At 38.8% G+C, this 12,221-nt stretch overlaps 2 protein-coding genes across 2 annotated transcripts in view; both read right to left on the minus strand.

The window, feature by feature from the left end:
• Positions 1–951, minus strand: part of LOC107591655 (protein FAM83H-like) — an 18,663-nt gene extending 17,712 nt beyond the window's left edge. The window contains exon 1 of the mRNA XM_016280875.1: positions 844–951. Coding sequence (XP_016136361.1) covers positions 844–951 — 108 coding nt within the window. The remainder of the gene's footprint in view (positions 1–843) is intronic.
• Positions 952–1,762: 811 nt separating this feature from the next.
• Positions 1,763–12,221, minus strand: part of fam83hb (family with sequence similarity 83 member Hb) — a 14,622-nt gene continuing 4,163 nt past the window's right edge. The window contains exons 2-6 of the mRNA XM_016280850.1: positions 11,559–12,028; positions 10,286–10,450; positions 10,076–10,200; positions 7,194–9,981; positions 1,763–6,448 (exon numbers count right to left, since the gene is read on the minus strand). Coding sequence (XP_016136336.1) covers positions 6,428–6,448; positions 7,194–9,981; positions 10,076–10,200; positions 10,286–10,450; positions 11,559–12,008 — 3,549 coding nt within the window. The 5' untranslated portion in view covers positions 12,009–12,028 and the 3' untranslated portion in view covers positions 1,763–6,427. The remainder of the gene's footprint in view (positions 6,449–7,193; positions 9,982–10,075; positions 10,201–10,285; positions 10,451–11,558; positions 12,029–12,221) is intronic.

A 12,221-nucleotide genomic window follows, 5' to 3' on the forward strand; every position in this document is an offset into this window, starting at 1 on the left:
AAGGGGGATCATTTTGATTGCATGATTTAGAAACATCCTGCGGTTTGAAAACACCCAGAAATTCAGAAACGCCCTCTTTTGCTCTGCAGAGACTTCAATCTCATTTTGTCTGACAAACAAACAAGACAGCAGAATAGATTAACTTCCGTGGACTTATATTTGAAAAATGCTGTGTATTGACATCTTTCCGCGGTTTAAATAAAATACCTTCTGATGTTCGTTCATGTTTATTTCATGCTATAACTAGTAAAGAGGAAGCGATGATGGGTTCACATGCCGCTTGAACTGAGGCGCTACAGTGATCTGTCACGACACATAAAAAGCCACAAAACAGTATTTATTGTGTGAATTCCGGTTAAAAAATTAGAAAGCTGAGACTTTCATGCCTAAAGTAACCTGCTCTGTCTTGTCTGTTGGCATGTTGTCAGTTTCCTCTTTGCTCCGCAATGTATTTTTCACTGCATAAGAACATGATGTGTAGTGTGAAAGAGGCATGGATTGTCAACCATAGCAACAGTAACTAAGGAGGGCGAGTTTTTGAGAAGGGGCCGATTTAAGAACACGGATGTCAACGGTTACATCCTTGTAAATGGCGTCCTATACTGGCTCCGTCCTCACATTTGCATCTGCGACCTGAACGCTGTGATGGGGACTGTTGCAGCAGCAACAGTTGCCAGGGAAACCTCACCATAAGAACCTGTTGGGACGCTGTGCCAGAGTATGGGTGCACCAATATGTAGGATGACAATTGACACGGCGGTGCGCTCGCGTGTGGATATTTGTACGTGTTGTAGGCTAACAAGGTTTGACAAACACAGGCACGGGGACCCACAAAGATGGCACCCTGGCTCTGATGGTGTTTGGCACATTAGTGCGAAGGCGTGTTGCCGTGGCAACAGGGTGTGTTGACACGGCACAGTCGCACTTCTCGGCACTGATAATGGGTGACATTCTGAAAATGAGCATGTATCAGAAACCCGGTCTCTCTCTTTCCTCTCTGTCTCTCTCTCTCATATCTCTTCCTCTGCAGAGAAGAACGCTACCACCAGCCAAATCACATTCTGTCTGCATCTCGGGAGAACTGTCTCCAAGCCTTAAGATCTAAGGGTTACATACAGTGATACCTCAAATACATGAGGAAAAGATAAGACAAAAACATAGAACAAATCAATGCCACCAAGTTTCACAATTTCAGTTGCAAGTTTGTGTGCCATTTATATATATATATATATATATATATATATATATATATATATATATATATATATATATATATATACCTGTTAACTTGCAATCAGTAACATTAACTTTGAATTAGTATTGAACAACAGATCTTTCTGATATAGGTCTACTCTCACAACTGAGGTCAACCAGAGATACAAACAGACATGCATATATTACTGATTTTACAAGAAAGATTCCTTTCAGATTTAAAGAAAAAAATGTTTATGCATTCATAAGCTAAATGGCTGTTGTTTTGATTATACATGTGAAATGTGTGTTGGTTCAAATGTATGCTTTAGAATCCACAAACAATGTCCATCTGATTTGAAACTACAAGCGTCACATTTAGTTTTTTTTTTTCTTTTAGAAATGTCAGTGTTATTGGCAATTAATATTCTTCAAAATGTGTTCAAGTTGTAGTAATTCATTTAGGGAGACATTCAACAGTGTTGACTGTTCAGTTCTGTTTAATCGAACACAATGCTTTTGTCCTCAACAAGCAACACACATTACCATTGTTGTTTTGTTAATTTTTTTTCACTTTATAATGGATAAGTTAGTATTGTTGTTAGACGAAGTGTAATTATTTTTAGAATCAGACAGGAACATTTTGACAGTATTTCTTCATTTTTGTCACGACTATAAGAATTGAATTTAAAGTTCATGTTATCACAAGTTTTAATATTTGTGTTGCAACTGTTTTAATTGTAAATTCCTATTTCTTTAATAAAATTATTTTCACAAACCTATAATCTGAATGGTGTGATAATGTACTAGACATTTTGTAGGCCAAATATGTATTTACTATACTGGAAAAGGCTGCAGTGGTGAGTGTTTAGTGCAGCTTTTATGCAAAGCTTGTAATAAAAGAATGCAAGAAAAGTACCATTTTCCACGGTTTATTATTTTTTTGCAGTACCATGTTTTACCAGGTGATCGCGCCAAATGACCAATTTACAACCAACTAAAGTTACGTGAACTGTAGAGTGAGACTAGAGTGAAGTAAATTCTATAATTATTGCTTAATCAATATTTATTTATTTTTAAAAGAATAAACTTAATTTATCACACAATAATTTATATTACACATACATTTAAATAAAGCGGGCTTTTACGAGAAGAGTTTGTTCAAAAGACAGATGCGCGAGCCGAGGAAGACCTGCCAACTGACCTCTAAAGAGCCGTTCACATTCCCCTCAATATATTTACCTCACACATTTATATATATTTATATACATATATATATTTTAAAAGTTTATCAACTGGCGTCGTAATGAGTGTGATACTTGGTGGGTTGTTATTGTGTAGATGTGTTGGCTAGTCAGCTAACGTTAAGCAGGTTGAGTTTGATTTTCGAGTACTGCAGCTTGCTAATTATTGTTTTGTACAGAGTCATCATTCAACATTGAAGATATTATAAAGACTCCAGAAAGCCCAGGTATGACATGACTCATTAACGAGCTAATATATTCATTATTTTTATTACATCTAAGTCAATTTTAAATAATATAAGTAAATAAAAAACAATCCTACTAAACCGACGAGTCTGTCACTTTTCACAATTTGTCTCATTACATGGTGAGGGCCTAACCCATAAACCAGATCTTTTATCTCTGTCCACTCAATGGGATTTAATGCCTTTGTATTTCTTACAAAACAATTGGTCTTTTTATAGGTAGGCGGGCAGAACCGAAACCAGCGGAGCTGTTAATCAAACTCAGGAAGCTGCAACAAGGTCAATTAGACTGTTAATCAGCCAGTCAGTCAATCCGAGTGTAAATCAACACATTTTATAAAGCAAAAATTAAACACCCATATATTGATTTCAGCCAAGAAAAACCTTGAAGATGAAGTTAAGGAAACTATGCTCCTCAGATGTGCTAGGAAGGAGGAGGAAGATGCATGTATGTATATACTCACATTAACCTCAAATGTATGATTCACACAGTATCAACTACCAATGAGAGTAATACGGGAAAGATGAGTGTACTTTTTTGTTGCAGTAACTGCTGAAGCCCTACAGTTGGAGGGGACCCTGAATGAAAAGGAAGGTACTCTAGTCTAAACCAAACAATGAGCCCATAAATTACATGTAAGCTTTGTTATCAGATATATTTACAGTGTTAACACACATAATCTTGTCATAAAGAGTTAAACAGATCTCTGCAGCTCAAATGTGAGGACCTCCAGCTGGAGGCACAAAGGTAAGCATAAATGGATATCCATACAACACTCATGAGTATTTAGACACTGAACTACTGCACTTCACATGGAAGCTGCTCACGTGTGAATCACAACGAGTCACCAAAACACTGAACTTTGTTCTCAGATCAGTGAGTCTTGTAAAAGGGTGTGTATTCACTTGATACCTTACACAAATCATATTGAAATAGGATGACGTTGAGAGCAGCATTTTGTCATTTTTATTACTTAATGTTAACAGAAATGTTTGTGAGACGTACTAGATGGCATCATTTTATTTGATTTATGATCTAACTTGTAACTCTGTAGGCAGCTTGAGCAGAACCATCAGAAAGAGGAAGCAGTAAAGCAGTATTGCCTTCAGATCCAGGAGACCAAACTAAAGCACAGAAAGACTCGGTATGACTTACTGTTTTTAACAGCGAAGGGAAATAGTTTAATAGTTGTCTCTTTAGATATTAGAAATAGACATGAGATGCTGTGTCATTTCTTAGAATTGCATTCCATGTATCGGAGGAACATTTATTGAAATGCCCACATTCAAACTGAAATGCCAAAACCTACTAGTTCAGCAGCACAAGCCATTACTGATGGTATCAGGAATAACTGACAATTCTAAAATATGAGAACATATTTTATTGCTAAGAGAGACTTCTTTTGAAATTCTAACGCATTTTAACTAATCTAATTTCATTTTAGGATGAGGTTTGAGAGTCAGCTTCAGCAATTAATGGAGCAGCATAAAAACCTGTCCAATGTCTTTGTAAGTGACCTATGAGAATGGATATTAAACTAAAAGCAACTGAGCTTTCTTTATTTGTAACTGTAAAATAGAAACGGCTTAGAACAATAGCATTTGATAATAGCATTTATGTCTTATGTTTTGTTTTGTTTTTGTTTTCTTTCTCCAGACTCCACAAAGACTTCCAGCAGAAATACAGTCTGCAGAGTACACCACTGAGCATCTGCTGAAGGCTGGTACGTTTTAATATAAATTTTGTTCCATTGCTTAGTTTTTATGGTCCTCTCCAATACGACCAGTGTGTAGATGTGTGCTTAGTGTGAAATTTGATGCGTTCTGGATTCATTGAGACGTAGAAGTCTAATTAGTCCAGTCATTTTTCCAAAATGACTTATTTGGCCAGTCAACAAGGCAGTCACTGAATTCGGAATAGCATATTAGCATTACTACTCTACTGAATAAAGTTATGGTAGACATATTAAGTGTAATACGCTATTCTGAATTTAGCCAATTTTAAACATTCTAAGGCTAGAGTACTTGCAATGATGGGATTGCACAGGAATGTAACCTCATACCCAAGTGTTTATGGACCTAGAACTGAGCTCGTAACATTGGACTGACAGCCCTTAAACAAGAGACCAACATCATCCTCAGAGTAATCTGATATTTTCCTGTGTGTTTGTGTCCATCCCTACAGAACAACAGAAGCTGGAGCAGTTGACCAAGCTTCTGGACGGGTTAAGCTACACCCAGAATGCAGAGATGCGCATGGACACTTGTGAAAATGCATCATGAATATCTCAAACAGATTTTGCAAACTTGAGCTGAGTATCTAATTCCTTCCAACAAATATGAATATTACAAAGAAGCGGCGTATAGCCTATATTCTTTTCCATTCTGTTCCATTGTTCTAATTTAACTTGTTACCAACTGTTTTGTCAACAAATACTTGTGAACAAATACTGTTAATAAAATCATCCTGTACCTAGAATATAAGTTTCTAAACCATTTATTTAGAATTTATAAGACACAATAAAAAATTGTCTAAATTCCCCAAAATTTGCATTAATAAAAATAAAAACAAACTGATGACACTCTATCAAAGTTTAATTCCATCATACTTCTAAATCAGTTATTCCTCATTAGATCAGCTTCCAGTTTCCATAAATCAGTCCTATGACACATCCAGCAGGGCACTCTGGGAAATCTTTGGTGTTCAGTAATACCGTTCTGTCTTAAATTTTGCATTGACAAAATGAAGGCTAATGCCCAGTCCTGAGAATTTCTTTATCAATCTAATATTTTACAGTTTCTCCTGACAACAGTTCATGCAGGAATGTATATGTGTAGTATATCTGAAACCATTATACTGCAAGTTCTGATTGCCAATTAAATAAAATTAATTCAAACTCTACCCCTCACATCACTTTCTCAGCTTTCAATCCACTTTCTTGATAGCACAATGTTGATAGAGGAGAAAAATTAATGAACAGGCCTCCTTTCATTTTCAGACATCCCATACATATTTTCCAATCATCTCTTGACAGTTTCAGGTTCCATAGTTTCTGTGTTCTTTGCCTTCAAAAGTACAAGCGTTGTCTACCAACCATCTCTGGTTTCTTTTATGCCTGTGATCCACTGGCACGGTCACCACCAAAGCATAATTTCAGCATTGACATGTCCTGGGGCGTTTGTGTGGTGTACTTTAAAGAGGGTGTGTTTTGGTGCCTTCAGAGTAGCATATCTCAGCTTCTGCCCAGACATGTTAATTTCCTTTGGAAGTTGGAAATTGTGTGCACTTGTACATACACATCATATATAACTATAAGGTAAGGAAGAAAAAGGAAAAGCTGAGAAAATCCTCTTGAAGTTTGAACCCTCCTTTGGCCTGATTTGTGTTTCTATGTTTTGCAGGGATGGTGAATGATTACTGTTATGAGGTATGCCCTAATGCCTTATAAGGGCAAAGTGAATCATCTGTGGGCTCAGATTGGCACAGAGCAAGGAATATTCATCCTGCTGCAGCATGAATCCTCATATTTGAGGTTGAGCTATTTTCGTGGTCTGTTTATATGAGATCCATGTACCATGTAGATTACTAGTCTTTTAGTAGACGCTTTTATGTGAAGCAACTTACTTGCTTCTCTTTGTCTGTTCACAGGAGTATTGGGGATGTTTGGTACAATATTTTTTTGTATGGTTTCAGGTTCTCTTTACAGTTCTCTGTGAGGAACATTGGCCGCCTTCATCCATATTTTGTTATCCCAAGTTATTCCCCATCTGTTGAAGTAGAGTGACAGATACGTGAGTGAAACATCCTACTATTCTCTCATCCATCAACCCACAAATTGTACAGGAGATTCTGTGATAGTCTATTTAATTTATTTCTAACATAAATTAAAATTTAACAGATTGGAGGCTACAAACAAACTGATACTTAAATGTCATGGCATATAAAGAACGTAAAGTCAAATAATAAATAAACATGTAAAAGGAAAAATATAATTTGTCAATAAATATACTTGGACATTAAACGCTTTGCTCAGAATTGATATGCTTCATTTATAAGATATAAAGGTAACACATTATAATTAATTAACATTAGTTAACTAGTTTAGTTAACATGAACTAAGCATGAACAATACTTCTACAGCATTTATTAATCTTAGTTAATGTTAACTTCAACATTTACTAATGCATTATTAAAATCAAATGTTGGGCTTGTTAACATTAATCAATGCACTGTGAATTAACTTGAACTAACAATGAACAACTGTATCTTCATTAACTAACAGATGAATAAATACTGTAATAATGCATTCTTTATTGTTTGTTCATGTTAGTTAATACATTAACTAACATTAACTAATGTAACCTAATTGTAAAGTGTTACCAATATAAGCAGATATAAGTTCACTACATATATTGTACAAGGATCTCATGTGATTGATCTAATCAAACTTTGCTCTGCCTTCTCTACACTTCCCTGGTCCAAGCAACACTCTTCTCGGTTACGATAAAGTACCTCGAAACGACTGTAGACCTTCTTTTCTTTGCGCATACTCTCTATTCTCTTCAGCAGATTGTCCCTCTCCTGTAGATTTACTGTAGTTCGGCTGACCCCGCTCCGGTTTTGAAATTGGAAGGATGAATTGGAAACTTCTTCTTCCTTGCCCCCCTCGCCTTTCCCAGACTCTTCATTCTGCTTTCTATTCTTGTGGCTATTTGCTGAGATTTGCTCTAGGATCACCTTGGTATCATCCCTGAGGTTGCTGCTGAATATCACATTTGATGTAGAGGACTGATAGCGTGTTGGAGTCGGTTTAGCATTGGGTTTGTTGTTCTCTACTGTGGTTGAAGATGATAGGGATTCAGATGGTTTCTCTTTGTCTGAGGGCTCCTCTTGCACCTCAGGGACTGTTTTCATTGACTTGTCCTCTTGAGAGTTGGAGACTCCTGAGTGCTTCTTTTCTCCCTTTGGCCCAAGGAAACCCTTTAATCTCTGTGTTTGTTTCTTGAGGAAATCAAGGGCCTTTGTATCTTTGCCATCAGAGTTCCCAAGGTTTAGGGAGCTCAGGCTTTCTTTGGACTCTGCACGGGTGATGCCCGATGAGCTGAAGCTGCGAGACTTCTTAAGCTCACTCTTTTCAGCATCTGTTGCGTCTGTAAGAATCTCCTCACCGCATGAGATACGACGATGAGAAGATTGAGAGGCTTTAAATGGTTTTAAGAACTTGGCTGACGCGAAAGGCCGAAGTGACTTAGTTGGTTCCTTAGCGGGCTCTTTCTTTGATGCATCAGCTGTGCTCTCTGTTTTGCTGTTCGTGAGCGGCCTGTCCACAGAGACTTCAGATGGTTTTGTTGCAATCACCAGGCGCTGTGGTACAGGATCTGTTAGCGTAACTGATGGCTCTTGTGTCTTTACAGTGGACAACTCTGAAGTAACAAGCACATTTGGAACTTTGTTTGCTGTATCAGAGAGGTCTGGCTTTTTCATGTCTGCTTCTCGACTTTTAGTACCCAAATCTAACTCTAATTTTGAGCTCTTTCTCTTTTCTTCCAAATTTTTGAAGTACTGAAGTCTGCTTGCTGGATCATTCATGCTTAGGGAAGAAGTTGTTTGCGGAGATCTCGAAGGCTCTGTTGGCTGTGTAATTTTGTTGTCCTCAGGTTCAGGGTTGTCAGGTTTCTCAGGTTGCTCTTTTTCTTTGATGGGCTTTTCTTTGGCGTCTCTGATCGTAGTCAGATCTCCTGTTGATTCATTTTTAACATCTTTGTCATCTGCTTTTTTATGCTTATTCCAGTCAAACGGCTCTCTTGACCACGATCTCCTCTTTTCCAGAATTTCTGCCACAATAGATGAGTATCGAATAGGCTCACTCTCATCTTTTTCCTCCTGTAACTCCCCACCAGACTTGGCTTGCGAGGAGCTGTGTTGCTCCAGCTTTGAGGAGCTGAAGATTAAAGAAGACCTTAGTCTTGAGCTCCTTTGCAGCATTGGGTTAATTCGAGATCGGAACGACTCATGCTTGGTAATGCTGATTTCCCTTGGTTCCCTCGGTTCTGGCTCCTTCTCATTGTCTGTTGAAGATGCTAGTGATGAAGCTGAAATGGCTGGTTTTAATGTGTCAGTACTTGTGGGACCCAGGTCAGAGCTAATATCTCTCACTTGATTCCTATCTTGTATGATGGGTTTACCAAAGCGTGGCCGCAAGTCAAGGTTTGGCTTAGTTGGGATATTCGGACGCTCTCTTAAATGAAGGCCTGGTCCCTCTGAGCTATAAAGTCTGCTGTCAGGTTGTTGATGTGGCTCATCAAAAGCATCTGGACCCATTGGTTGATGCAGGCCCTCCTCTCCTACATCTTCATAAGTGCTGAGATAAGAGTTGATTCTCCAGCTCCGCAATCCCTGCTTCACACTGGGGTCTTGAGACTGCCGTACCTGCTCTCCAGTGGAGAACAACTGCTTGTGGTCTGGAGGATGTGTCTGAGTCGGCGAACTCTGACAGGCATATGCATGGCCCGCAGCAGGCCTCTGGTGGGTTTGAGGACCGTATCGTCCCCCTCCTGAGTTGTAATGTTTTTCTGAATCACTTTTGAGGTCGTCAGAGGATAAAACATTCAGATTTCCTGGTGCTTCAAGTTCAGGAGGATATGCAGGATCAGAGTGTTGATCTGTCTGGTACATGCCGTGGTTAAGGCGGTCATAGTGCCCACGCTCAGAATCCGGTCCCATGCCCTCACTATGATAGTATTGTTGTTCTCGCTGGTAATGCGATTCCATCTCCTCCAAGTTGTTCATTACACGCTGTTTCATGTACTGACGGGAGGAGGCGTAGGTCTCACGGGTGCCCTCGGCGTAGCTATGCCTCTTAAAGGCATTCATTTCCAGCTGCCTGGAGGCTAACATTGAGCGTCCTGGATCCAAGAATGACTGCTGCATCCTGAACTGCTGTGTTGCATATTTGGTGACCTGCATAGGACCTGCACTTGGTTCAAGTGTATGGCGGAACGGGTCATCCCTCCGAAAAGTTGGTATGGTGTCAAGACGATCCCCAAATGGGTAACCAGTAAGTTCAGGCTGGCGAGGATATCCTCTGGGATTCCTTAGTGACTGAGTCCTTTTTAAGCCAAACTGGTTGCCAAGGTAACTACTTGTACTGTCTTGTGGCATGGGTACAAGGGCATTTTCAATAACAAGAGGCTGAGACTGAGCAAACAATATACGAAACTCTTCATCAAATGTGGCAACTAGTTCTCCAAGGAACAAATGGGCAATGCAGCGGTGGATCTTCTCAAAAGACCACATAAAGCTGGAGAAAGAGAGAAAGAAATATGTTCAGTGTCATCTGTGTCACATTCAAGTGGGCATGCATTAGAGATGAATTCTTATGTCACTGAGCTCACCTATAGTTTCCACTGATCACTGCTCTACAGTCTGTCAGAAGAAAACGGTCCATCACTTGACCTTTAAATGATTTTCCTGTGCGGCAGAAATAGGTAATGCCTGCCACTGTCCGTACCCGCATCATCTGTAACAAGTGAAGTCACCATTAAGCCTGCGTTTTCTTAAAATTCAAATTAAAACTTGGGTTAGTTGAGGCAAACTGAACTTACATGGATCATATCCAGGTTAACTTTACAGCTTGCCACCATGTTAACAAAATGATGGGCATTTTGTTCATCCAGCAGAATGTAGACAGGCACATGACGTACTGCAGCATCCAAAAGATCGGCAAATATATCAACATCTGTGAAAATATCCATTACCACTGCAATTACCTGTTAGAAAGAAGAAATAAACATGAAAATAGCAATACGGATTGACCTCAAGCTGTGCGTCAGAGTTGACAATTAAAACTAGTTGATTTACAATAATAGTACTTTAATTATACACTTTTGTAAGAAAGAAAAAACAACTGAAGATTAGATGATGAACCAACTGATGCTGACTAAAAATCTGATTTTACATGACATGCAATTATGACACAAAAATTATCAGTAATTTTTGTTTAAGTTGCAGTAACCAATATCACAGTGGTCTTGACTTGGACTTTGCATTATCATGATCAGCATTGATGTACAGTAGCCTCACTTACATGTTTTCATTTACTGAAGCCATTGCAGAAATGCCCTATTCCCAGCCAGCTAAGATTAATTTATTTAATGAGCAATAACAGGGGGCTTACTGACATTAAAGGGGTCCTATTATGCTTTTTCACTTTTTCAGCTTTAGTTAGTCTGTAATGTTGCTGTTTGAGCATAAAAAAGATCTGGTTGAGACCTGGTTGAGCTGCACTAGAGAAGGCAACAAGTGTTATCACTGTGTCGAAGACATGCTAGCTTTCCCGAGGCAGATGAACTTAGAGTGGTTACAATCATCCGGGTATAAATCGCGCTCAAATTTATTCGATTTTGACGCAATATTTACACTGAAGCTAGCAGGCGGGGGCATGACAGTTCCCGACCAGGCACAGAGTGGTGCCAATCACAACACACACTGGCCCAGCTAACCAATCACAGCACATTTCGTATTTCAGAAGGCGGGCCTTCATTTGATACAGAAACTATTTGAGCCGTTCATGCCAGACTGGGGAGAGAGGTGTTGTAATAATGTAAAATATTTGAAAAATAATGTGTTTTTTGAACAACCTAGTATGAGAGCCTGTTCTAGTACACCCCCAAAACAAAATCAAGACTTTGTAAAAGCATAATAGGACCCCTTTAAATGAGTAGTATTTGGCTGGTCATAGTCTTAATTTCATGTTAAGTGTAAATAATTTTAAACATTTTTATGTAAAATGTTTTTCCTGAGGAAAATGATTACTGAGTGGACCCTTCATATTCTTGATTCCAGCCTGATGTCATTTATAAATATGAAAGCACTAACCTGATGAGCATTTTTGATGAGTTGCCGGGCCTGCTCCTTAATGCTGGGCCGCTCAGGGTCAGCAGGATTTACCAACATTGTGACCTCTGTGGGCCCCACAAAACTATGTTGCTGCAGAGGCCAGCCAAGGTCTAGTCCTGGTGCATCCAAGTCAGAATGCAGTGGCCAGTAGGTGTCAGAAGACGCATCCTGATCTATTTCTCGATATGGCAGTTCTGGTACATTTCCAGCACTCTGTGGTGATTGCACAGTGCTTTTAATATGCTCAATCTCTGACCTTGATAAAAAGTCAACTACATTAGCACTTTGTAAAAAGTTGTAATAGCCCTCAACGTCCTCCTCCACCAGGGCATCAATAGCCATGCGATACTCTTCTCTGTAATGCGGACGCAAGTAATTGGGATCCAGGGGGTTGTCGCCCAATGAAGAACTCTGTGAGCGGTGGGCCATGGTGGAGCATGTGAAACAACCTGAGAAACAAATTTTTTCAATAAATAAGCATGTAAAATAATCTAAACAGCATATGTAATCTAAAATTTAGTTAATAATTTTTTCCCATTGTTTTTATTAATAATAATTCTTCCAGAAAGTGTTTACATTTTTAGCACAAACATGACTGTTGTAAGTTTTTTTTTTTTTTTTTTTTTTTTAAAAACTAGAAAA

Source organism: Sinocyclocheilus grahami, unplaced genomic scaffold (assembly GCF_001515645.1).
Source record: "Sinocyclocheilus grahami isolate Dianchi unplaced genomic scaffold, SAMN03320097.WGS_v1.1 scaffold144.1, whole genome shotgun sequence".
NCBI lineage: Eukaryota > Metazoa > Chordata > Actinopteri > Cypriniformes > Cyprinidae > Sinocyclocheilus > Sinocyclocheilus grahami.